At 56.1% G+C, this 22,874-nt stretch overlaps 1 protein-coding gene across 6 annotated transcripts in view; it reads left to right on the top strand.

Moving 5' to 3' along the window:
* The first annotated feature begins 383 nt into the window (after positions 1-383).
* MAEA (macrophage erythroblast attacher, E3 ubiquitin ligase) overlaps positions 384-22,874 on the top strand; it is a 37,368-nt gene continuing 14,877 nt past the window's right edge. The window contains exons 1-3 of one of the 6 annotated variants that reach the window (XM_042985171.1): positions 424-509; positions 3,261-3,416; positions 21,525-21,707. In XM_042985171.1, the coding sequence (XP_042841105.1) occupies positions 3,411-3,416; positions 21,525-21,707 (189 nt within the window). In that variant the 5' untranslated portion in view covers positions 424-509; positions 3,261-3,410. Of the gene's footprint in view, positions 510-3,260; positions 3,417-19,392; positions 19,547-21,524; positions 21,708-22,874 lie in introns of those variants that run through there. The other 5 variants (XM_042985175.1, XM_042985176.1, XM_042985170.1 and 2 more) reach the window with 5 other exon arrangements.

Below are 22,874 nucleotides of genomic sequence, written 5' to 3'. Positions count from 1 at the left end.
GCGAGGGTCACTGTCCCATGCAGAGGGTCACTGTTTCGGGGGCCGCCCCCGCGGGAGCCCAGTCGCGCCCACGGCTGCGCCACTCGACGAGCCTCAGCCTCCCGACCCCAGGGAGCGCCCCGGACCGCCCGCGCCCCGAGGCTGGGACCGACGGGAGCGTCCCCGGCCGCGAGTTCAAGGAGGAACCCGCCCAGACAGGCTTCCCGCTGATTGGCCGAACGCGAGGAGGGCCAGAGGTGATTGGTCCGGCCGGACGCCTCTCCGCGCGCACGCCGCGGTCGCGCCTTCTTCCGCCGCCACAGTCTGGTGGGCGGACGCGATTGGAGCAGGCGCGTCGGCCCGCCCGGGCGCGCCCCGCCCCCGCCGGAGAGCGCGACGTCACTACCCGGCGTGCCGCGCGCGGCGCTTCCCCCACCCGCTAATGTTTTGGCCGATTCAAGATGGCGGTGCAGGAGTCAGCTGCTCAGCTTTCCATGACCCTGAAGGTGCAGGAGTACCCGACCCTCAAGGTGGGGTCTGCGGGCCGGGGTAGCGGCCGCGCTTGGCCGGGGCCCGCGGGCCGCAGGGGTTCCGAGGAGAAGGAGGTGGGGCAGGGTGGGGGCCGGGGCGCGGCCTGGGGCACCGGGCGGGGTCTGGGGGTCTGCGCGTCCGGGCTTCCGAGGTCTCGGGGTCTGCGGAGCTGGTCTTCCGGGCTCCCCGGGGCCTGGGGGTCTGCAGGGCCGGCCTCCCCGGGGTCTGGGGGTGGTCTGCGGGGCTGGGCTCCCCCGGGTGTGGGGGTCTGCAGGGCCGGCCTCCCCCGGGTCTGGGGACCCGCGAGACCGGCCTCCCGGGCTCCCTAGGGCCGGTGGGGTCTGGGGTCCTGCAGGCCCGGCGGGTGTGGCGTGTGGCCGCCCATGCCCCTGCCCGGCCTTAGAGGACTTCGTGGCAGGGCGTGGAGCGCGTCTGTCTGGCGCCCCGCTTCGCCCTCTGGAGTCCGATTGTGGCCCCTTCATCCTAAAGAAAAAAACAAACAAACAAAAAAAAAAAAAACCACAAAAAAAGCATGAACTGCCCCAGTGACGTTTCCGGCGGTAGGCAGGCTGGTGACTTTGAGGGCCGGGGTGGAGGCCGGCGTTTCCAGGGTGTGGGGTCGCGGGCGCAAGAGTGCCCGATGTGGCTCGCGGTGGGTGTCCCGGAAGCTTAACGTCAGAGGGTGTTGGTATGTTGGTTTCCAGTCGCTAATTAGGAGCCTACAGGGAGAGACCTAACGACCTAATGGGAACCCATCTTGTGGGGCGTCACCAAACCTGAAAGACAGCCCTTGCCACTCGGTTGCCGGTTGTGTGACCTTGGATGGCCGCTTAGCCAAGTCGCCTTCCTTGAGTCTGAAGCCCGCGGCTCTCATAGGAGGGGCTGCACTGGCTCCTTACCTAGTTCGCAGAGGAGTTGATGAGAACAAAGCATCAGGAAACAAGTCCCTTAGGAGACGAAGGCCGCGACATTCCCAGGAGAACTGTGGCTAGGCATTTGTGATTCCAAATTCCTTTCCTGAGAGGCCGGGTAGCTTTTTCCTCCTCGTGGCAGAGCCCAGAGCCCAGTGTCCCCATCCACCTCAGTGGTGACAGGTGGCGGCGATGGGTGCGGTGAGCGCTGAGCCCGGGGAGGGGGGGGGGGGCCGGGTTTGAATACTGCCCCGCCTTGCCCGTCACTTACTGAGAGACCACCCTGAGATCGTTTACTCCTGTCAGAGGCGTGATGGCAGCAGCGTCACCTTGGGTGAATTGAGGGACCCCGCAATGCTTGCAGTGGTGCCGGCACTCTTTGGAAGGTACATGGGATAGCTGTCGCTGTTCGTCGGAGGGCCCTGCACAGTCCTCACCAGAAAGCAGAAGTGAGGCTTTGTTGCTTTTCTTTAACCGGCTGTGGAGCGGTGGTGTTTCTCGGCGCCTTGTCTGACCCAGGAGGACAGGAGAGCGCTGTTGACACGAACCAGCTGCCTGTTCGCCAGGCCCTTTCGAGATTAGGTGCTGGGCGGTGGTATCTCCAACTCCTTGAAGGCCCCGTGGCTCACATCGTGCCACCTGAGGCCCCGACCAGGCATCATTTGGGTTGATGTTTATCTCCCTCCACCAAAAACAAAAAAAAAAAGGCTTTATTTGGGGAGCTGTTGATTGCTGGCCTGTTGTCTCACTCAGTCCACCACCAGGCCTGTCGTGGGGCTGACAGAATTGTGGCAGAGTTCGTCATTTGTGGTGCTGGCTGGTGAGTGTGGGCAACATCAGGCAGGAAGGGATTTCCCTTTCGAGTTCTTTCTGTTGTTTCACAGCCGTGAATGTGATTTGATTTCTAGAATTATTAAATAGTCTTTGATTAAAAATAGTCCTGCAGGTATTCATACGGGTAAAGAGATATTGTAGTGTCATTTCGAGTGAGCTCGCCAGATTGAAAAGAGTTTTACTTCTGCTTTAGATGGATTTTTTTCTGGTGCGCTTGCGGGGCTCGGTCAATTAAGCCTCTGAATCTCGAGTTAGGCTCGGGCGTGACCTCATGGTTTGTGAGTTTGAGCCCCCATGGGGCTCTGTGCTGGCAGCGCAGAACCTGCTTGGGATTCCCTCTCTCCCTGTCTCTGCCCCACCCATGTTTTTTCTTTCTCTCAAAATAAATAAACTTAAAAAAAAAGGATTTTTCAAATGTTTTTGAGAGCACGCACACGCACGCAAAAGAGAGCATGTGGGCAGGTGAGGGGGGAGGGGCAGAGAGAGAGAGAGAGAGAGAGAGAGAGAGAGAGAATCCCAAGCAGGATTCTGCGCTGACAACACAGAGTCCCACACCGGGTTCGGTCTCACCAGCCAGGAGATCACGACCTGAGCTGAAATCCAGAGTCGGACACGTAACCGACTGAGCCACCCGGGCACCCAGCTTTAGAAAGCTTTGAAATTTTTTTTAACGTTTCTTTATTATTGAGAAACCGAGAGAGACAGAGCACAAGCGGGGGAGGGACAGAGAGAGGAGGAGACACAGAATCCGAAGCGGGCTCCGGGCTCCACGCTGCAGCACAGAGCCTAACGCGGGACTCGAACCCACAAACCGCGAGATCGTGACCTGAGCTGAAGTTGGATGCTTAACCGACTGAGCCGCCCAGGCGCCCCTAGAAAGCTTTTAGATGAATTTTTGCGATCAGAGAAGCTATTTCCACCATATCCTCTCACAGATTTAGATCACCTATGACAAATTTTCTGTTGACACGTGTGTCCCTGTTGAGAGTTAACATTTTTTTCTAGAAGTTTTCGGGAGTGATTCCTAGTGCACGATGAGGAAGTTTCACCGGGAAGCTAGGGACCCTTGCCTTAGGAACGCACGCTAATACAGAATTCCACAGAATTGCACAGAACGCTGGAAGGCCTGACACTTCGGAGCTGTGCCGGTCACAGATGCAGGTGCCGCGGGCGGGAGGGACGCCGAATCCGCGCCAGGGCGGGGGGGACTGAGGGCTGAGGGGCTGGTGTTCTGAGAGGCCGGTGCTCGCTTCTCCGGTTCAAGGGTGCGTTGGGCAGCAGGGTGGGGGGAGCAGGGCCGAGCCCCCCCGTTGCTGTCCCGACGGCCGTTCCTCCTCACACGTGACGGGACAGGGGTCTTCGCGATTCAGAACATCGGCCAGTCGGGCCAGGTTCCTCACAGCCTCGGGGCCGGGAGGGGGCTCGTGGGCCCTGGTGGGCACCGCGCTCATCCGCTGGCGAAGCGGGGCGAGAGTGGCATGGCCGTGAGGCGCTGCTGCCCGCACGTGCCCACCCGGGCACCCGCTCCTTCGGGAGCCCTCCGGTGTGCGGCGGGCGACGTGGCCAGCACAGGCGCGTTCGGGCTGGGCGACGGCGTAGCGGGGGCCCGGCAGCGCCTCTAGCTTCTGCCCACCAGATGCCAGCGGCATGCCCGCAGGATGCCTCCAGGTACTGCCAGACGTCCCGGGGGGGGGGGGGGGGGGGGGGGCAGAAGCGCCCCGGTGCGAGCCACCGGCCGGGAGTTTGCTCTGCGGAACCTGTTTTTATGTTCTGACCACAGCAGGGAGAGGGGGGTCGGTGGGACACGAGCCCTGTGTCCTGGGCCTGGTGGAGGCTTTTCCTGTCAGCGCCCTGAACCAGAGGCCCTGCTGTAATTGCATTTTAAAAAGCGTTCTCTCATAAGAGTACCTTATGTTTATTTTCCAAATCATTCTGATCATCCTGTTAATATTTTGGCGCATTCTGGTTTTTTTTTCCCCTCAGAGAGCTGAACTACGATAATTTTTTAGAGACCTTTACCACTACCCAAGTTGGGCGGGGTTTTCATCACAGCCCAGGAGAAGGGGTCTAGAATCGGTCCTTGGGAGACCTGGCTCCGGACCCTGATTCCTCATCTGGAGTCTCGCCTGGGACCTCGTCCGGGCCCTCCCAGCCAGGGGGTCCCCCACCTGAGCCGGTTCAGTGCCCCCTCCCAGCTGGCCCCTCTCCCTAACTCGTGACAGGCTGGGGCCTGGGACAGTGCTCCCAGCGGGGTCTGTGGGCCTACCTCCCGGGTCCCGGGTCCTCTATGGCAGTGTTTCAGCGTCCCGGGCTTGTGCCAGCGCGAGGCCCAGAGTTCCAGGTTTCGGTGAACTTTCCCAGACTCAGCTGGGGATTTAGGGACTGCGGGTTCTCAAGTTTGAGGAAGGGTGGTCAGCACGAGCGTTTGGTCTTAAGGGACAGATATCCTGATTGTGCTGAGCCCTAGAGAGTGGCAGTCGGCTGGGTCTTTACTTCCTTTCCCTTGAGATCATTTGGTTGACTGAATGAGCCCTTCCCTCCCCCAGAAGGTGGTTGTATTACTTGAATCCGGCCTGGGGCCTGGTTCCCTTCCTCTGGTGGGACCTCCAGAGCCTTCCGGAGTCCCACCTGCTCTTCCCTGCAAGAGCCCCGTGTTGCCTTCGCCTTCCAGAACCCCCCAGAGCTAGAGCGTGGTCGAAATCCTCCCGGCCTTCCGCTCTGGTCTCTGCACCGCTGCTCAGATCCTTGACCACAGACAAGACACTTGGGGGCACAGGTCGACGTGCCCGCTCTGCTCATGATGCTGAGAGCCTCGTGCTGGGAGAGGAAGGGCTGTGGCAGCTGGAGGCATGGGAAGCCCGGCGCCAGGCAGGCAGCAGCCAGAGGTCCTGGGCGTGAGGTCCGAAGGCGGGGCTTGCTGGTACCGCCCCCCTCTCGGAGCCCCCGCGAGGCACCCCAGGGCAGAGGTGCCAGCTCCTTCGGCCCGCACTCCTTGCTGCTCCCGGAGAACTCTGTCCCCATCCTGGTGCCACCGGGCTTGGCGGGAGGGAGCTGTTAAACAAGTAGGTGCCAGCCTTTCAGATCCTGGAACCGCGCGTGGAGTCAGGCGAGCGTGGGGCCGTGGGGGGTGCGATGGCCCTCCGGGGGCGGCCAGGGCACGCGCACTTGGGGGAAAAGCTCCGCGGGCTGTGTTGGAGCCTAGGCGGACCCTGGCACCATTGGCATCCAGTCCCACCGGAGCCGTAGGGCCCAGGATGTCCCCAGAGCCTCACGGAGGTTGTGACAGCGGGGCCCCGAGGGCCCAGACCTCCCCACGGACCGCGTGTGCGGCTCAGCAGGAGTGGGGAGCAAGCCGGGGAGACCCCCGAGCACTAGAGGAAGGAGGAGGCCGGCCGGTGTGTGCGGCGCGGCACCCCCCTTGGGGCTTTGGATGAGTGGGGCCGCTTGGTGCTGACCTAATCAGGGCAGGGCACGGTCTCCAGAGGTAGCTGCTGGTTTTCACGGCTGTGCGTTGTTTTAGTCTTTACACTTGGGGGCCACTCTTGAGAGCTTTCTGAGGAAACCGATGTATTCGCTGTTTGGATAACAACTAAGTAATAGTAACTAAGTGTTGTTAAGTAGTTTAATAACTGAAGTGTGGCCGAATGTGGCTAAGGGAGGAACACACCCAGCTGTGCAGATGGCCTCGCTGACTGTCCCCTCCTCGTTGTGCCCCCCGCTTCCCGCACGTTCCTCCCAGCTCCTCCCACACGACGGTTGCCGCCCTCCCCTCGTGGTCCGCTCGCCCTCCTGGCCCGTGGCTCCCGCACTCTCGTCTCTTCCCTCCTGCCTCTGTTTCCCCTTTTCGCTGGCTCGCTCCACCAGCGTGCACAGGGCTCTGGTCGCCCCGTGCCCTCCAGCGGCTGCTTCCTCTCTCTGCCCCCTCCTCCCGCATGTCTGTTCGGTCTGAGTCAGAAGTGCCCCTAGGTCACAGTCCCCTCGCCTTCGGTATAAGTGCCAGTCGCCAGGCGGTTGCCTCCTCCTCTCGGCCCCCGGGGCGCCATTCTCTCGCTTCCTCTCACGGTTTGTCTTCTGCAGATGCCTTTGCTCTTCCCTTGGCATCCTCCGGCCCGGGGTGACCGTGGCAGCCGCCAGCCCTGGGGAGGTCTCTGTGCCGCGGCCTGCCACTCCCCCCTGGCCTCCCCTGGACTCCCGCCTGCTGGGTCTCTTCGTACATCTGGGCAAGGCCTGGAGGACACGGCCCGCAAAACCATGCCCTGCCCTGCTCCTTGGCCCCCGGCCGGCCCATCCCATGTGGAGCCCGCGCTCTCCTGCCGCTCGTTCAGGGTCCCTTCAAAACCTGGGGGTGTTCCTGACGCCTGTGTTTCCCACGATCCTTGTGATCCCCTGCTGATCTGCCCTGGCTGTGGGACCGCGGCCGCCGTGTCGCGGGCAGCACAGAGAGGGAGAGGAGGGGAGAAGGTGCCAGCTCCCTCCGTGGGGCCTCCCAGAAGTGCTGTTCAGCATTTGTGCTTAAGCTCGGAGGCCAGGGCTTGGGCTTGGCTGTATCTAGCTTCAAAGGGACCTTAAAAAAAACAGCCTGGCTGTGGGCTTGTTGCCGCCCTGGGCCTGAATGAAATTGGGGTTTGTGGCTCCTGCTGTGATCTGTCCCTTCCTCTGTTTTGCTTTCTTTATGGCTTTAATCACAGCCTGACGGAACTACCTCTGTCTGCTTGCTTTTGTCGGAGGCCCCATTAGAAGCCATGCTGCCCGCCGGCGCTCTGGCCGGGCCTCCCGTGATCCTGATGGTGTCTTCCAGGGAGCACCCACTGATGGTCCCTCCTCCCTGCACAGGGTCCTGTTGGGCCCCCAGGACTGCACCCTGGCCAGGTTCCTCCCCAGCTCACAGCTGCCCCCTCCTCCCGGCTGTGACCATGCGCCGTCTTGGTGATCGTGTGTGATCTCGTGCGCTCCGAGGACGCTCCGTGCGTACCAGTCACTGCCAAAAGGTCATCTCCCCCACCCCGGAGCCCAGGGTCCAGGGTCACCTGGATCTCTGTGACGTAGCTCAGCATGAGTAGATCTGAACTTCTTAACTTGTCCGCCTCCTCCCCGTCTTCCCGGTCTCAGGCTAGGGCCGTGACCCCTCTGTCCTCACAGCTTAACATCTGTATGTCGTTCTGTGGCTCCCCAGCGTCTCAGAATCTCCCGCAGCTCACTGCCTTCCTCCTGCCACCGTGGCCGCAGCCCCCATTGTGTCTGTGGGTTGAGGTGGCCTCCTAACCGGTCCCTGCTCTGCCCGAGCCCGGCACAGCTACCACAAGGCCGCCCCAGACAGCACCTTCCCCGTTCTCCGTGGGTCCAGCGTGGGTTTGGGCCCCGACCCCTGCCTCTGCCCCCACCTCCTCTTCCTCACCCTCCTCTGCTCCCCTGGGCATTTGCCACGGTGGCCTCCCTGCTGCTAGAAGATGTGCTGGTGGCTCCTCAGAGCCTCTGTACCCGTTTGCTTTGCCCGGAACCCTCTTCCTCCAGGGGGTCATCTGTCTTACTCCCTCACGGTCTCGGATCTTTGCTTCGGGATCTCCCTCAAGGTGGGATCACCTTATTCCAACTGGGAGCCTCATCATCTCCCTCTCTGTTTTTCTTCTTCGCCATTACTGGCATCTGAGACATTCTGGATTTTGCTTCTGTCTGTTTCTGACCCCTGGGATTGTAAACTTTGTGGAGGGCAGAGAAGAAATAATTCATTTAACAAGTGAACCATTAGGGGCACCTGGGTGGCTCAGTCACTTAAGCATCCAGCTTTGGCTCGGGTCATGGTTTCGTGGTTCATGAGTTTGAGCCCCGTGTCAGGTGGAGCTTGAATCCCTCTTCAGGATTCACTGTCTCTTCCTCTCTCTGCCCCTTGTGGGACGGTCTCTCTCTCCCTCCCTCTCTCTCTCCCTCTGCCTCCCTCTCTCTCTCTCCCTCTGCCTCCCTCCCTCCCTCTCTCTCTCCTTCCCTCCCTCCCCCACCCTCTCTCTGCCCCCATGGGATGCTCTCTCTCTTTCCCCCTCTCTCTGCCCCTCGCTCACTTGCGCTGTCTCAAAAATAAAAACAAACAGGGGCGTCTGGGTGGCTCAGTCGGTTAAGCATCTGACTTCGGCTCAGGTCATGGTATCACGGCTCGTGGGTTCGAGTCCCACGTTGGGCTCTGTGCTCATAGCTCAGAGCCTGGAGCCTGTTTCGGATGCTGTGTGTGACTGTCTGCTCTTCCCCCACTCGTGCTCCTTGTCAAAAATAAATAAACATTATGAACATTTTTGAAAAAGATAAGTAAGACATTAAAAAAATGTTTCTAAATAAAAACAAACAAAAAAGGAAATGAACTATTGAACATTATTTTGGCATTTCTGTCCAAAGAAGTAAAAACTGAAACACGAGTAAATGTAACTCCAAATGGATGAGACGTGTTTATGTACTCAGAAAACACAAGCAAACGAACTGGAAAATTACTACTCCAGTTAATGAGAATGTTTCACACGGTAACGGGCACACGAAAAATACCCCCAAAGCAGTCACTTTTCTGCGTCAGCAATAACCCGTGAAAGCGCCTCGTGGAGAAGCGCCTCGTGGGGAATGTTGTTCACGATAACAAAACGGCAACAGAGATACAGTCTCACAGTGAGCTTTGCCGGTGATGGACACCGAGGAGACACCACGTGGTTTCTCAGGAAAGGCCTAGAGGACGACCTTGGCACCGGCAGGGAACGTCGTGTCTGTCGGAAGGACGCTGACGGCTGAAGATGCCCCCGATCGCATACTTCTTACTTGTGATCGGAGGCGCCCGTCGGGCCGGGCCTGCCCGACGCCGAGGCACGTGCGGGCCTCGTGCAGAGCTGCTTCCGGGTCCCCGTCGCAGCTAACCAGCCGGGAGGCCCGCGCTGCTGGAGCCACCTTCGCGAGCGGATGGCGGGGCCTGCCGGCGGGGGGCGTCGCCTTGGGTGGGCGAGCCCGTCCTGAGGGCCGCGGGCGCTCGACCACGTGGAGCGCGGCCCCGGTGCTCCCACCGCGGTGGTGCTGCTGGGCTGCGCCCTGCGCGCCGGCTGACTCGTCTGACTCGATCTGGAGCTCGCGCCGCTTTCCTCGTACCTCCCTTTCTACAACGGGCCGGCGCGGGAAGAGATCTCTGCGAGTGCCCAGCGGGCGGCAGGTGAGACGGTCGCGCACCCGGAGAAGAGGTCATGGGGGCGCTGGCTGTGCTCTTCCCCCTTCCCCGCGATGGCCCCCGGAAGCTGACGGCAAACGTCTTTTTTCAAGAAACCCACTGGAAACCGGACGAGCCTCCCCCGGGGTGTGTGCTGCGCTCGGGAGGTCAGCCCAGGGAAGCAGGGAGCTGCTGTGATTGGGGAGACGTCTCATGCCACACGCAGGAACGTGAGACAGAGATCTCTGGGATGTAGAGAGATGTCTCCCGCCATCCAGGGCTCAGTCGAACACTTTAGAAGGTGTCACTAGCTTTGGAATAAATACGTCGAGACCCCTCGTGAGGTTTCTTCATTGTGAAAGATAAGTCCTGTGCCGTTGGGGAAATACTTCCTTCCTGTGCTGGTAAAAATGGCTGCAGACGTTATGATGACAAACTAAAGTGCGTTTCTTTGTCAGCAAATACTGTCAGCAATCCCAGAGCAAACACTGGAGAAGGTTTGAACAAACACACACTCGGGCAGATGACATGGTGTAGGAGGATCGCTATAGAGCTGGAGGGAAGTACAGATGTTTTCTACAAAACTTAACTTACGGTGTTTGCCAGATTCTGTTTCAATCATGAAAACAGGAAGGATACTTTTTATGAGTCACTGAAGGGGAAAAAATGTACTGGAGGAAGTGTAATTTAACATCAGCTAACTAAACAGAAATCCTGTGATCTTAGAAGTTGTCGTGCAACATATTAGCAAGGAAAGACTGAGTACATTTGATTAATACAAATTTAAATCCTGGGGATACCCAGATAAAAATAGAACCAGAATTTAAAAGCAAATAACAATTTTATTTGGGTGCTGGGTGGCTCGGTTGGTTGAGCATCCGACTTCGGCTCAGGTCTTGACCTCGCGGTTTGTGGGTTTGAGCCCTGCATTGGGGTCTGTGCTGACAGCTCAGAGCCCGGAGCCTGCTTCCGATTCTGTGTCTCCCTCTCCGCCCCTTCGCCCCCCTCAAAAAATGAATAAACACTAAATAAAAAAGCTTAAAAAAATAAAAGCAAATAACAATTTTTAAAAAATTTACCAAATATGAACCATAAAGAACTGATTCACATTGATGAGAAAGATCCAAAACCTCTTTTTCTTGTTGAATGTTGGGTAAGGAGCACAAAGGGAAAATGGATCGGGTTGAACCATGTAAAATTGCTATTTTGTAGGTTAAAAAACGATGGCTGAACAGGCTATGACCTGAAAAGAGGTTAAAAAAAAAAACAAAAAACTTACCATAAAGAAAAAAGCCCAGGATCATATGGCTTCACTAGTGAATTCTAGTAAATGTTTAAAAAAGAATTAACACTGATCCTTAAACTCTTTCTAAAAAAATAAAAACGAACCTTTCCCAACTCATTCTGTGAGGTCAGTATTACCCTGATAGCAAAATCAGACATAGATATCCAAGAAAACTATAAACCAGTATTTCTTATGAATGAATATAGGTGTTAAAATCCACAACCACATGCTAGCAAACTATATTTGACAACATACAAAAAGGTTTATGTACCATGACTAAATGGGATTTACCCCAGGAATGCAAGGTTGGTTCAACATGCAAAAATCAACGTAACATACCACGTTAACAGATAAAGGGCACAAGCCATGTGATCATCTCCATAGACACAGGGGAAAAAGCACATGACAGAATCCAACACTTTTTCATGATAAAAACCCTCCATTTATAGGAAAAGGAGAGAACTCCCTCAACTTAATGAAGAGCATCTATGCAAAAACCACAGCTAATGTCATGCTTAGTGGTAAAAGACTGAAAACTTTCCCCCTAAGACAGAGGTAAGGATGTCCATTCTGGCCACTTCCCATTCAAATTTGTCCTGGAGGTTGTAAGCAGGGCAGTAGGGCAAGAAAAAGAAATAACAGGCACTCACATTGGAAAGGAAGAAACAAAACTTTATTTGCAGATGAAATGATCTCGTATATGAAAAGTCATGAGGAATACACCTACATACCCACACAACTCATTAGAACTGATAAACTAGAGCTGGAGCCGGGTTGCAGGACACAAGATAAGTATACAAAGACAAGTTATACTTCTACACCCTGGAAACGAGCAATCAAAAAGGGATGGAAAAAATTTTTATAAGAGCATGAAGGACAATAAAGTACTTAGGAATAAGACTTCACCGTTAAGACAGCAGTAGATTCATCTACAGATTCGACCCAATCCGTATCAAATATCAAAATACTAGCTGGCTCTTTTGCAGAAATTGAGAAGCCAATCCAAAAATTCATATGGAAATGCAAGGAATCCAGAATAGCCAGGACAGTTAATTATCTGAGTCCAGTCAAGCTGCTATAACAAGAGATCATAGACTGGAGTGGCTTAAACAACAGACATTTATTTCTTACAGTTCTGGAGGCTGGGAGGTCTCAGATCAAGGTGCCAGTACATTCACGTTCCGGGTGACCCTCTTTGGTTTGCAGATGGTTGTCTTGTCACTGTGTGCTCACATGAGAGAAGATGCATGCTGGTCTTTTCCTTTCATGAGGACATCGATCCCATTATAGAGGCCTCACACTTGTGACCTCGTCTAAAGCTAATTATGTCTAAAGGCCCCAACGCCAAATACCATCACATTGGGGATTAGGGCTTCAACATAGGAATTGGGTGGAGACCCAAACATTCAGCCAATAATGATCTTGAAAAAGAACAAAGTTGTAGGACTCACATTTCCTGGTTTTGAAACTTAGTACAAATTACACTCTTGAAAAAAAATTTTTTTATGTTTATTTCTGAGAGAGAGGGAGCAAGTGTGAGTGGGGGAGGGACAGAGAGAGCGGGAGACACAGGATCCAAAGCAGGCTGCAGGCTCTAAGCTGAACTCACAAACCATGAGACCGTGACCTGAGCTGAAGTTGGACGCTTGACTGACTGAACCACCCAGGTGCCCCCAAATTACACTTCTTGCTTATTGGCTAAATGGCTAAAAATAGATTAGTGGGCTACAACTGAAAGTCCAGACATAAGTCCATACGTAATTCTCAATAAGGGTGCCAAGAGGGTTCCATAGGGAAGGGAGAGGGTTTTCAACAAATGGTTCTAAGACAACTGGAGATCCACTTGCAAAAGAATGAAGTTGAATTCTTCCTTCACACCATATGCAAGCACTAACTCCAAATGGATCAGAAAGCTAAATGTAAGAGTAAGAACATCTAAAGCACAAGAAACCAAAACAGAATTCTTGGTTGTTGAAGGTTGGACTTCAAAAGTGAAAAGCTTGGGGCGTCTGGGTGACTCAGTCGGTTTAGAATCCAACTTCAGCTCAGGTCATAATCTCACAGTCCAGAAGTTTGAGCCCCATGTTGGGCTCTGTGCTGACAGCTCAGAGCCTGGAGCCTGCTTCCGATTCTGTGTCTCCCTCTATCTCTGCCCCTGCCCTACTTGTGCTCTATCTGTCTCTCTCTCTTTCTCTCAAAAATAAACATTAAAAAGATGTTTTTAAGTGAAAAGCTTATGCCTCCAAGGACAGAATGGTGAGAAATGTTTTCATATCACATCTGATAAGAATCTAGTAGTATCCAGAATCTACAAAGAACTCTTATAGTTCAATAACATAAAGACAACCCAGGTTTAAAATGAACAAATGATTTGAATAGACTTCTCCAGAGAAGATATACAAATGGCTAATAAGTATGTGAGAAAATGCTCTATATTATTAGTCATTAATGAAATGCAAATTGAAAACCACAGTGAGATGCCACTTTATGTACACTGAAACGACTGTAATTGGCAAGATGGACGGTACCAAGTGTTGGATGATGATGTGAACGAACCGGAACTCTTCACGGACTTCTGGGGAGCATAAAAGACACTTTGGAAAGCAATCTGGCAGTTCTTTAAAAAGTTAAACATAGAGGGGCGCCTGGGTGGCTCAGTCGGTTAAGCGGCCGACTTCGGCTCAGGTCATGATCTCGCGGTCCGTGAGTTCGAGCCCCGCGTCGGGTTCTGTGCTGACAGCTCGGAGCCTGGAGCCTGTTTCAGATTCTGTGTCTCCCTCTCTCTGACCCTCCCCCATTCATGCTCTGTCTCTCTCTGTCTCAAAAATAAATAAACGTTAAAAAAAAAAATTAAAAAAAAAAAGTTAAACATAGAGTTACCAGCAATTCCACTTCTAGATATTGCCCCCGAAGAAATGAAGAGATGTCCACACAAAAACCTGTATGGGAATCTTTGTAGCCATATTATCCATAATAGCCAAAATGTGGAAGCCATCGAGATGTCCATCAACTTATGAGTGTGTAAATAAATGGTGAATTCGTGTGGTGGAATACTATTCAGCCATAAAAAGGATTGAAATACTTACATCATGGTGTGGAGCCTTGGGAACTTGCTAAATAAAGGGAAAAAAGCCAGGGGTGCCTGGGTGGCACAGTCGGTTAAGCGTCCGACTTCAGCTCAGGTCATAATCTCATGGTCCGTGAGTTCGAGCCCCGTGTCGGGCTCTGCTGACAGCTCAGAGCCTGGAGTCTGCATCGGATTCTGTGTCTCTCCCTCTCTCTGCCCCTACCCTGCTCATGCTCTGTCTCTCTGTCTCAAAAATAAATAAAAACATTAAAAAAAAGAAAAAGCCAGACAAAAGGCCGTAGAATGTATGATTCCATTTATGTGACGTATCTAGGGCGGGCAGATCCGTGTAGGTAGGCAGCTGGCTACTGGTGCTTGGTCGCCTCGCTAAGGGGAGGACTTCAGTAGGTAAGGGATTTCTCTCTGGCTTGAGATGTTCTGGAAGTGTTTGTGGTGATAGTTGTACAACCTTGAGATAACATTAAAAGCTAAGTTGTACACTGTCAGAGGGTGAGTTTTATGATATCTGAGTTGTATTTCAACTAAGAATTGGGAAGTTAATGGCAGCCTGTCAGCATTTTGTACAGCCCATCTCAACAGACGATCAGGGAGCCCTCCTGCACGGCACCACCAGGCTCGGGCTGGTGCCGGTGGCCCGTGGGTCCACATACGTGTGCTGGTCGGCCTTTCGGATGGACCCACAGAATTAGAACGGCCGGGTCAAAGGTTCGGCACGGTTTGGGTGGCGACTGTCAAGTCCCCCCCCCCCCGCCGTCCATCTGCACTCCCCGCCAGCCGCGAATGGGGTCCGAGTTTCCCCAGACCTCACCCCGGGTTTTCCGTGGCGGCACAATCCAGCGCAGCCGCCCTGAGCCCCGCGTGGCAGTGAGTGCTTGCAGGGCTGCTGGTCCAAATACGTGCTCTAAGTGTGAAATAGAACGTACACTCACTCGTAAAGATTTAGCACAAAGAAAAAAAGTAATGCAAAATGTCTGTAAATATTTGGGGGGGTGTTGGATTAAATAAGATCCACTAAAAATCCGTTTCATCCCGCTCTTTTCAGCAGGTGACTGGGTGGGCTCTGTCTAGCAGTCTGGGTGAACTACTAGAAAACTTAAAATTGCACGCATGTGCGACTCAGAGTTGCGTTGGACGGCCCCGCTCTGTGGCTTTCTCCTTTCCATTTGTCTTTTGTCTGTCTACTTACTCTGTTTCTGAGAGGTGTTTTAAAAAGAAAAAAGCCTTGCTCCGGTGTTTCTTCCCACGGCCATCCAATTCAGTGATTACTAATACTGTGGGTGTATCCTCACCCCTTACTCTGTTTTCTGTCTCCTGTGCTTTTGTGTGTCTTCTGTTTCCTTTTTGTAAATTGATAAGGTTTTCTTTGTTCCATTTAATTTCCTCTTGTGGTTTGGCAGGCTCACAACCACACCCCAGTCGTGACAGATCAAAAAAAGTCTCCAGACACTGTTGCCGAGTAGGGGGGGGAGGGGGTAGTCGACCTGGTGGAGAAGCCCCCCTCCCACTGGTCCCGGTGTTAGAACATCACCTTCTGGGTCTCGCTTGTCCCTCACCTGTGTCGGAGCTTCAGCGTGCTGCACCCCACATCAGCGGGCACCAGGTTACCATCCCCGTGGGTGGGCGTTCAAGTTGGTTCCGGCCTCGGGCTTAAGAATAAAACTACTATGAGCATTTGTGCACAGCTGTCTTTGTGAATACCGTGTGTTCATTTCTCTTGGGATTGCAGTTGCTGAGTGACACGCGTGTGTTTAGTCGTGCTAAACAGCCAGACTGTCTTCCCAGGTGTCCTCGGCCTGGCCAGCAGGTGGTGTGAAGTCTTAGGGCTCTCCAGAGAGACAGAGCCAGTAAGGGAGGGAGAAACGGACAGGGGAGGTGAAGAGAGATTGAGACCGACCGGAAGGAATTGGCTCGTGGGATTACGGAGGCTGAGGTCTGCAGTGCGCAAGCTGGAGCCCCTGGAGAGCCGATGGAGCGGCCGGGGTCAAAAAGTCGAAAGCGCTTGGGGGCCCGGAAGAGCTGACGTCCTAGCTCTGCCGTTGAGCGGGGAGAGTCCCTCCTCCCAGCCTCTTGCTCCCTCCAGGTCTGGGTGGATTGGAGGAGGCCCACCCCGCTGGGGAGTCCGCCTGCTCTACTCAGCCCATCACCCAAATGCCGATGTCCATTCGTACCGAGAGCCGTGTCTCCCCCAGTGTCTGCGCACCTCGTAGCCCAGTCAGGTTGGCAACACATAAAATTAACCCTCCCAGGGGCGCCTGGGTGACTCAGTCAGTTGTGCATCCGGTTGAGTGTCTGGTTCTTGACTTCAGCTCGCATCATGATCTCACGGTTGTGAGTTCAAGCCCCGCGTGGAGCTCTGCCCTGGTGGCACAGAGCCTGCTTGGGGTTCACTCTCTCTGCTCCTCCCCTGCATGTGTGCGCGCGCGCTCTCTCTCTTTCTCTCTCTCTCTCTCTCTCTCTCTCTCTCTCTGTCTCAAAATAAATATTTTTAAAAATGGGATTGTCTTGGTCTTGAGTCGTAAGAGTTCTAAGTATGTTCTAGGTACAGGTCCTTTGTCAGATTTCCATATGGTAAATGTTCTCTCCTAGTCTTGCCATAGTTGTCTTTATTCTTAAATTGTCTTTCAAAGAGCAGAATTTTGTTCTGATAAGGTGTAATTGATCAATTTTTCTTTCATTCTATATCCCTTTAGGAAACTTTGCTTGTCTTAGGGTTATGAAGATTTTCTTCTATGTGCCCATCTAGAAGTTCTGTAGTTGTAGCTTTTCTTTCGGTCCCTGAGTCCATGATCTTCTAAGGGGGGGTTTATGGACCACCTGAGGTATAGACTGAAGCCCTCCCCCTCCCATGTCACTGTCTAGATGGTCCTCTCCGCCCTGGATTGCTTGTCTCCTTGGACAGAACACGATGAGGGTCCATTTCGGGGTTCTCCACACTCCGCCGGTCCCTGTGTTGCTGCACGAAGGCCACACTGTCTTGATCGCTATAGCTTCACGGTTAAGTCTTGAAATCAGATAGCATTGTCATGTAGCATCGGTATCGTTTTCATTGTGGTGAAACGTGACGCGAACTAGCCATCTCAGGCCTTTTTAAGTGTGCGGCAGGTGTCCAGACCTTTTTGCCTTGCACAACTGGAACTATGTACCCGTTTGTCTCAGTCAATCCAAAGTGCTGTGGACCGCGTGCTTGTAAGCCACAGGAAGGTATTCTCCAAACTCTGGAGGCTAGGGCATTGGGCCGGTGTGGTTCTGGTGAGAGCCTCCTCCGGGTCGCCGATGGCCACCGTCTGTCTGCATTGCGTGTGGTGAAGAGTGAATGGTCCCTGTTGTAAGGACGCTGATTCCAGTCTTGAGGACCCCACCCGGGTAACCCAGTCACCTCCCAGAGCTCCCGTCTCCATACGCCATCCCAGTGGGGGTGGTATTTCAATGCACAAACTATGGGGGACACATTCAGTCCCGGTTGCACATTAAACAGCTCCCCCTGCCCCCCAGCCCCTGGCAGCCGCTCTTCTGTGTTGTGCTTCTGATCATATGGCTCCTCTGTCTCATGTAGGAAGAATCACACAGCTTAGTCTTTCTGTGCCTGGCTATGCCACTTGGCACAGTGTCCTGCAGGGTCACCCGTGTCACACCAGTTGTCAGGACTTCTCTCGTCGGGTGGACCACGTTTTCTCACCCGCGCGTCTGTCGACGGACTCTGGGTTCTTGCTCGTCTTAGCTGATGTGAACAGTGCTGCTGTGAACGTGGGGTGCACGCACCTCTTGGAGACCCTGCTCTCAGTTCTTCTGGGTGCACACCTGGGCCAGACGTGGGCTTACTGGATGGCAGGGGGAGGCAGGCGTGGGCTTGCTGGATTGCCGGGGGAGGCAGGCGTGGGCTTACTGGATGGCGGGGGAGGCGGGCGTGGGCTTACTGGGTCGCAGGGGGAGGCGGGCATGGGCTTACTGGGTCGCAGGGGGAGGCGGGCGTGGGCTTACTGGATGGCAGGGGGAGGCGGGCGTGGGCTTACTGGATGGCAGGGGGAGGCGGGCGTGGGCTTGCTGGATGGCAGGGGGAGGCGGGCGTGGGCTTACTGGGTCGCAGGGGGAGGCGGGCGTGGGCTTACTGGGTCGCAGGGGGAGGCGGGCGTGGGCTTACTGGGTCGCAGGGGGAGGCGGGCGTGGGCTTACTGGATGGCGGGGGAGGCAGGCGTGGGCTTACTGGATGGCGGGGGAGGCGGGCGTGGGCTTACTGGGTCGCAGGGGGAGGCGGGCATGGGCTTACTGGGTCGCAGGGGGAGGCGGGCGTGGGCTTACTGGATGGCAGGGGGAGGCGGGCGTGGGCTTGCTGGATGGCAGGGGGAGGCGGGCGTGGGCTTACTGGGTCGCAGGGGGAGGCGGGCGTGGGCTTACCGGATCACAGGGGCTCCCTGTTTGATTTTTGGGGGACCCGCCACATTGTTTTTGAAGCGGCGGCACCAGTTTACGTCCCACCGACAGAGCGCGGGCTCCCAGTTTCCCCACACCCTCGCCAAGGCCCGTGGACCCGCTTTTCTGAGGGCCGTCTTCCCCCGGGGTGTGGCGTGGGGTCTCCTGGTTCCGCTCTGCCTTTCCCTGAGGCCCGGTGACGCCGAGCACCTTTCCGTTCATGGGTCGGCCACGGCGTCTTCTTTGGAGAAATGTCTGCTCCAGCCCTTTTCCTTGGGTGCTGTCAGCCTGGTGTGGTCCCCATTTGTCTACTTTTGTTTTGTTGCCTATACATTTAAGAGTACGTTGTTAGTATTTGCCTCTTATTTTGGGATTCTTTCAAAATCTCTGAAACTTATCGTCCCCATATCCACGTTACTTAGGCCATGGATTTTCTTTTTCCTTTTAAACTAACTACCTGTTTTTTTCCCCTCTTGGTTTGATTGTATTTTTTACTCATTTCTTTCCCCTCAGCTCTTTCTTGTATCTTGTTATTTCTTCGCATTCATGTGGTTATTCTTGCTTCGTGGAGGACTCTCAGAGTCGTTTCCCTCCCAGAAAAGGCTGTGGGTGCTCAACTTGGCAGTGTCTCCGTGTTTGAAAGTGTCTTAATTTTGCCCTCCTTCTTGAATGATGGTTGCTTGGTTCAGAATCTTCAGCATTTCTGAAATTCCATTCCTTCGTTTGGCCAAAGGCCTTTTGGAAGGAGCCTGTGAAGGCGCCGTTGGTGACGGAGCGGCAGGGGGCAGCTGGGGAAAGGCAGGGAGCCCAGGCTGCGGGCCCTGCGGGCAGAGGCTGAGGAGCTTTCCGGGGTCAGCTGCCCTGTGTCCTCGGGCCGGAAGTTGGCCCAGGAGGCGGCTCCGTGCTCCGGGAGCTCCTGCTGCGTGTTTGCGGAGGGGCGGTGGCGGGCGCTCACGTCCCTGGCCTTGGTCCCACGCCGACCTCCGGGTGCGGCCCAGGCTGGTGGGGGGTTGGGCAGATGGGGGTGTGGGCAGCAGAAGGGGAGGCCCTCACAGGGGCCGGAGCACGGAGGGCGGGAGGCCCGTCCTCGGGTGGGAGGAGTGGCGCAGGAGGCACGCGGCAGGGCCATCCGGAGGTCGGAGCCGGGAGCGGCGGCTGAGGGGCTGGCTCGGGTCGGGTCACACGGCGGGCAGGAGAGGAGCACGGCCGGGCTCGGCGCCACCAGCAGTGCTGTCACGTGGTTTTGTTAGCGGCACCCAGAAGCGCATCAGGTCGTCGAGAGAGTAATTCGCTTCGTCACCTCACAACACGCGTTGTCGGGTCTGGATGTTGATGACGCACTGAAGGTGAATGTCAGGGCGTTGCCGGCTTCCTTTTTGGATACAAGTTACAAGTGGAGGGCTCAAGCCTGTGGCACCTGCTTGGGACCCTCCTCTTGTGTCCCCTTTGGCCCCGTGGGACGAGCCTCGGGCCGGGTGTCCCGAGCGGAAGGCGGGATGCTGAGACACGTCACCCCTGTGAGTCCCGTGCTGTCACCCGCCGAGCGCGGGTATGTCGACCACGCAGAGTCTTGCTGGCACTTAGGAGCACGACCGTGTCCGGCGTGGGTGACAGAGCACGGTGGTGCTCACCTGCCTTACAGCCGCGTGGAGCGGGGACGCTACCGTCACCTGGCGCGTGCTCGGACTGACCGTGTGTGCGGATGTGTGACTTTTTCTCTTTTCCTTTTGACCGCGTTCATTGAAGTGTAGTTTTAACGTCTGAATCTGAGAGTAAAACTTCGAAGCGTTTGTTACTGTGCGTCACGGGATTTGTCTCAGTACATTTTGCAGTAATCGTGTTTACTGTGTCTCACGAGAGTGCCGGCCGGGTCAGGTTAGACACACACCCGTCCTCACACGGTCGGTCTGCGGGGCCGCTGGGGTGGGTGGAGGCTCTAAGAACAGCCCGGGAATCTGAAAGGGAGTCTGCTCGCGGCAGCATCCCAGCAGCACCCGGCTTCGGCGCCTCCTCTGAGGTTGACCGGAGTCGAGCGAGCGCGAGCACCCAGGTCTCTGTGCTGTGCTTTGTTACTCTCTTGCGAGGTACGCGTGGCAGAACTGAGGCTCGGCGCGGGGTGTCTCTTCCCCTGGGTGCGGGGACGGGTGCGTGTCTGCGGCCGGCCGGCCGCCTGCAGCTTCCCCCTCGTCCACGCCCGTCAGGGACCGTGAGATCAGGACAGACCTGGTTGGCCGTCGACCTCACGCAGCCAAAGAGGCGCAGGTGCCGTGGGCGGTCGTGTGTCACCCCACGTTGGGGGCGGCCCTGCTCTGTTTCCTCTCAGAGACTCTCGCGTCTTGCTCGTGCCGGACCCAGCGTGGAGGCTGCAGGGGACGAGCCCTCCCCGTGTGGCGCCCGTGGCTTGTCTAGTGGTGTTCCGCCTCTTGGGCCGATAAGACCCAAGGTGTGGACAAGAGTGTTTGCCCACTGCCACTGTGTGCCCAAGGGAGGCGAGGTGGGAGTGGCAGCTGGGACAGGACGGCGGTGGCCTCGCCGGGTCCTGGGCAAGAGTCCTGTTGCCGTGGCCCTCCTTGGCCGGGTCCGGGCCCTTCTGGTTTATGCTGTCACCTTGGTGTCTTCGCCCCTGGGAATCCCGGCTCCTCCCCACCGAGTGCGGTGCCCCTTGGGAGCGGATCCTTCCCCGTGGCCGGGCACCACCGAAGGGAAGGTGTGCACTTGGCGCGGCTTGTCACAGACTTCTGCAGTGACTGCTGGCCCTTGGTGGGTGGGAAGTGCTGGGCCTGCAGCCGGGAGGAGGGCTGGGAGGGGTGTTCTCTCTGGAAGGACACGCCATCCTTGGTGGGTATTAGGGGAAGGCGGTTCACGTAGTAGTTAAACGCGCGCTCGCGATTTCCCGTAGGTGCTGGCGCACCCTCCCCCTCGTCCCGCGTGACCCCCCGCTGTTACGTCCCCGCTGCCCCCACCGGGCCCATCGTGGGCCCTCTGCAGCCCCCAGCACTACGCGTTTGCGGTCGTTTCCTTAACTGTTTGTCATTCTGGATGAACTTGGGGATTACTTTGTCACAATGCACCCGTAAACGTTCTCCAGAAAGAGTGCAGCTGCACTACCTCTGTGGATTTGGGGACAGGACACATCCTCACATTGGTGTCCTCGTCCAGGAACACGAATGGTCCTCGGTTCGCACAGGCCCTTTGTGGGTAGTAGACGTGTGTTTAGACCCCTGGAAGCCCAGGACTTCTGCCTGACGAAGTACCAGGAAGGAGGTCTGGGGTCCCGCACGTAGGACGGCGGGTGCTCACATGCCAGCTGCCTCTCTTCCCTAGGTGCCCTATGAAACACTGAATAAACGCTTCCGGGCTGCTCAGAAAAACATTGACCGAGAGACGAGCCACGTCACCATGGTGGTGGCCGAGCTGGAGAAGACGTTGAGCGGCTGCCCCGCCGTGGACTCTGTGGTCAGCCTTCTGGATGGCGTGGTGGAGAAGCTCAGCGTCCTCAAGAGGAAGGTGAGTGTTGCTTCCGGACCGTCCCGTCTGCCCCCCCCGGTGCTCGGGCTGCGGCGTGGGTCCGTGGCCCCGGCCTCACCGTGTGCCCGGGCTGTCCCAAAAAGGGGCCGTCTTCTGTGGGATCGGGGCCACGGCAGAGGCCAGGCAGCCCTGAGGTGGGGAGGTGGGCTTTCAGGGCCAGAGTGCGGGAGGGGCGAGCCACTCCACGCCGTGCGTGCCCCGCGCCCTCTGTGGGAGTGGCAGGCCGGCTTCCAGTTCCACGCTCCCCTTCCTGTGAGGCCGGGTCGTCCTGGCACCAGAGTGTCCCAGGTGCAGATGGGGAGACAGATGACTTCTTACTTCCAGAATCTCACCTCAGAACTTTGTGTCGGGTTTCTCACGAAGCTGGGAGAGCTAGGAAGGGTGTACGCTACGCCCAGCGAGAGCAACCCGGAAAATACCAGAAGCTATTGTAAAACATCTCGCTGAACGTGTCAAAGGGCTCACGAGACAAAGTTTATCGCCAGAATCGGAGGGCAGGGGACAAGAGGAGAGAAGGGCGGGACCCCCTGCCGCCCTGGGGACTGCATCACACAGGTGAGCCCTCTGAGGGCCTTGCTTCCCGGGGCCGGGGCCCGCTAGCACTGCTTGTCAGGTGAGGGTGCCCCAGGGGCAGACATCGCGGCCGGTTTCGGGACAGCCAGGTGAGCCACGACCCCTCCTCTTCAACTTGGTGCCAGCGGGCCCCGCCGGTGGTACCTCCAGGCGCCAGGCGGACCGCAGCGCTTCTCGGGCGGGGGACAGCTTCTGTCAGGGCGTCACATCTGTCGAGTAAGATGACCGGGCACACGAGACGTGTGGCCGAGGCACGGCAGAAACGGTGGACGCCGCGCGGTCTTCGGGGGTACGGTGTGGAGGCTGTCAGGCCCCGCCCGACTCTGCCGCGTCTGAAGAACAGACAGCTGAGACCATCCGCGGGGGACACAGGGGACGGGAAGCGTACAGTGTGAGTGGGTTTAAAGCGAACCAAACAGAACTTCGAGAGATTAAAAGTATAATAACTGAGACGAAAGACGCAAGTGTTTGCTTGTAGCAGACTTTTCAACATTTAACAGTCAGACCAAGCTAAAGAGAGAATTTGTGAACTGGAAGGTAGGTGTGGAGAAATTATCTAGAATGCAGCACAGA

Source organism: Panthera tigris, chromosome B1 (assembly GCF_018350195.1).
Source record: "Panthera tigris isolate Pti1 chromosome B1, P.tigris_Pti1_mat1.1, whole genome shotgun sequence".
In the NCBI taxonomy this organism is placed as follows: Eukaryota; Metazoa; Chordata; class Mammalia; order Carnivora; family Felidae; genus Panthera; species Panthera tigris.
This window is presented reverse-complemented; position numbering and strand designations above follow the sequence as displayed.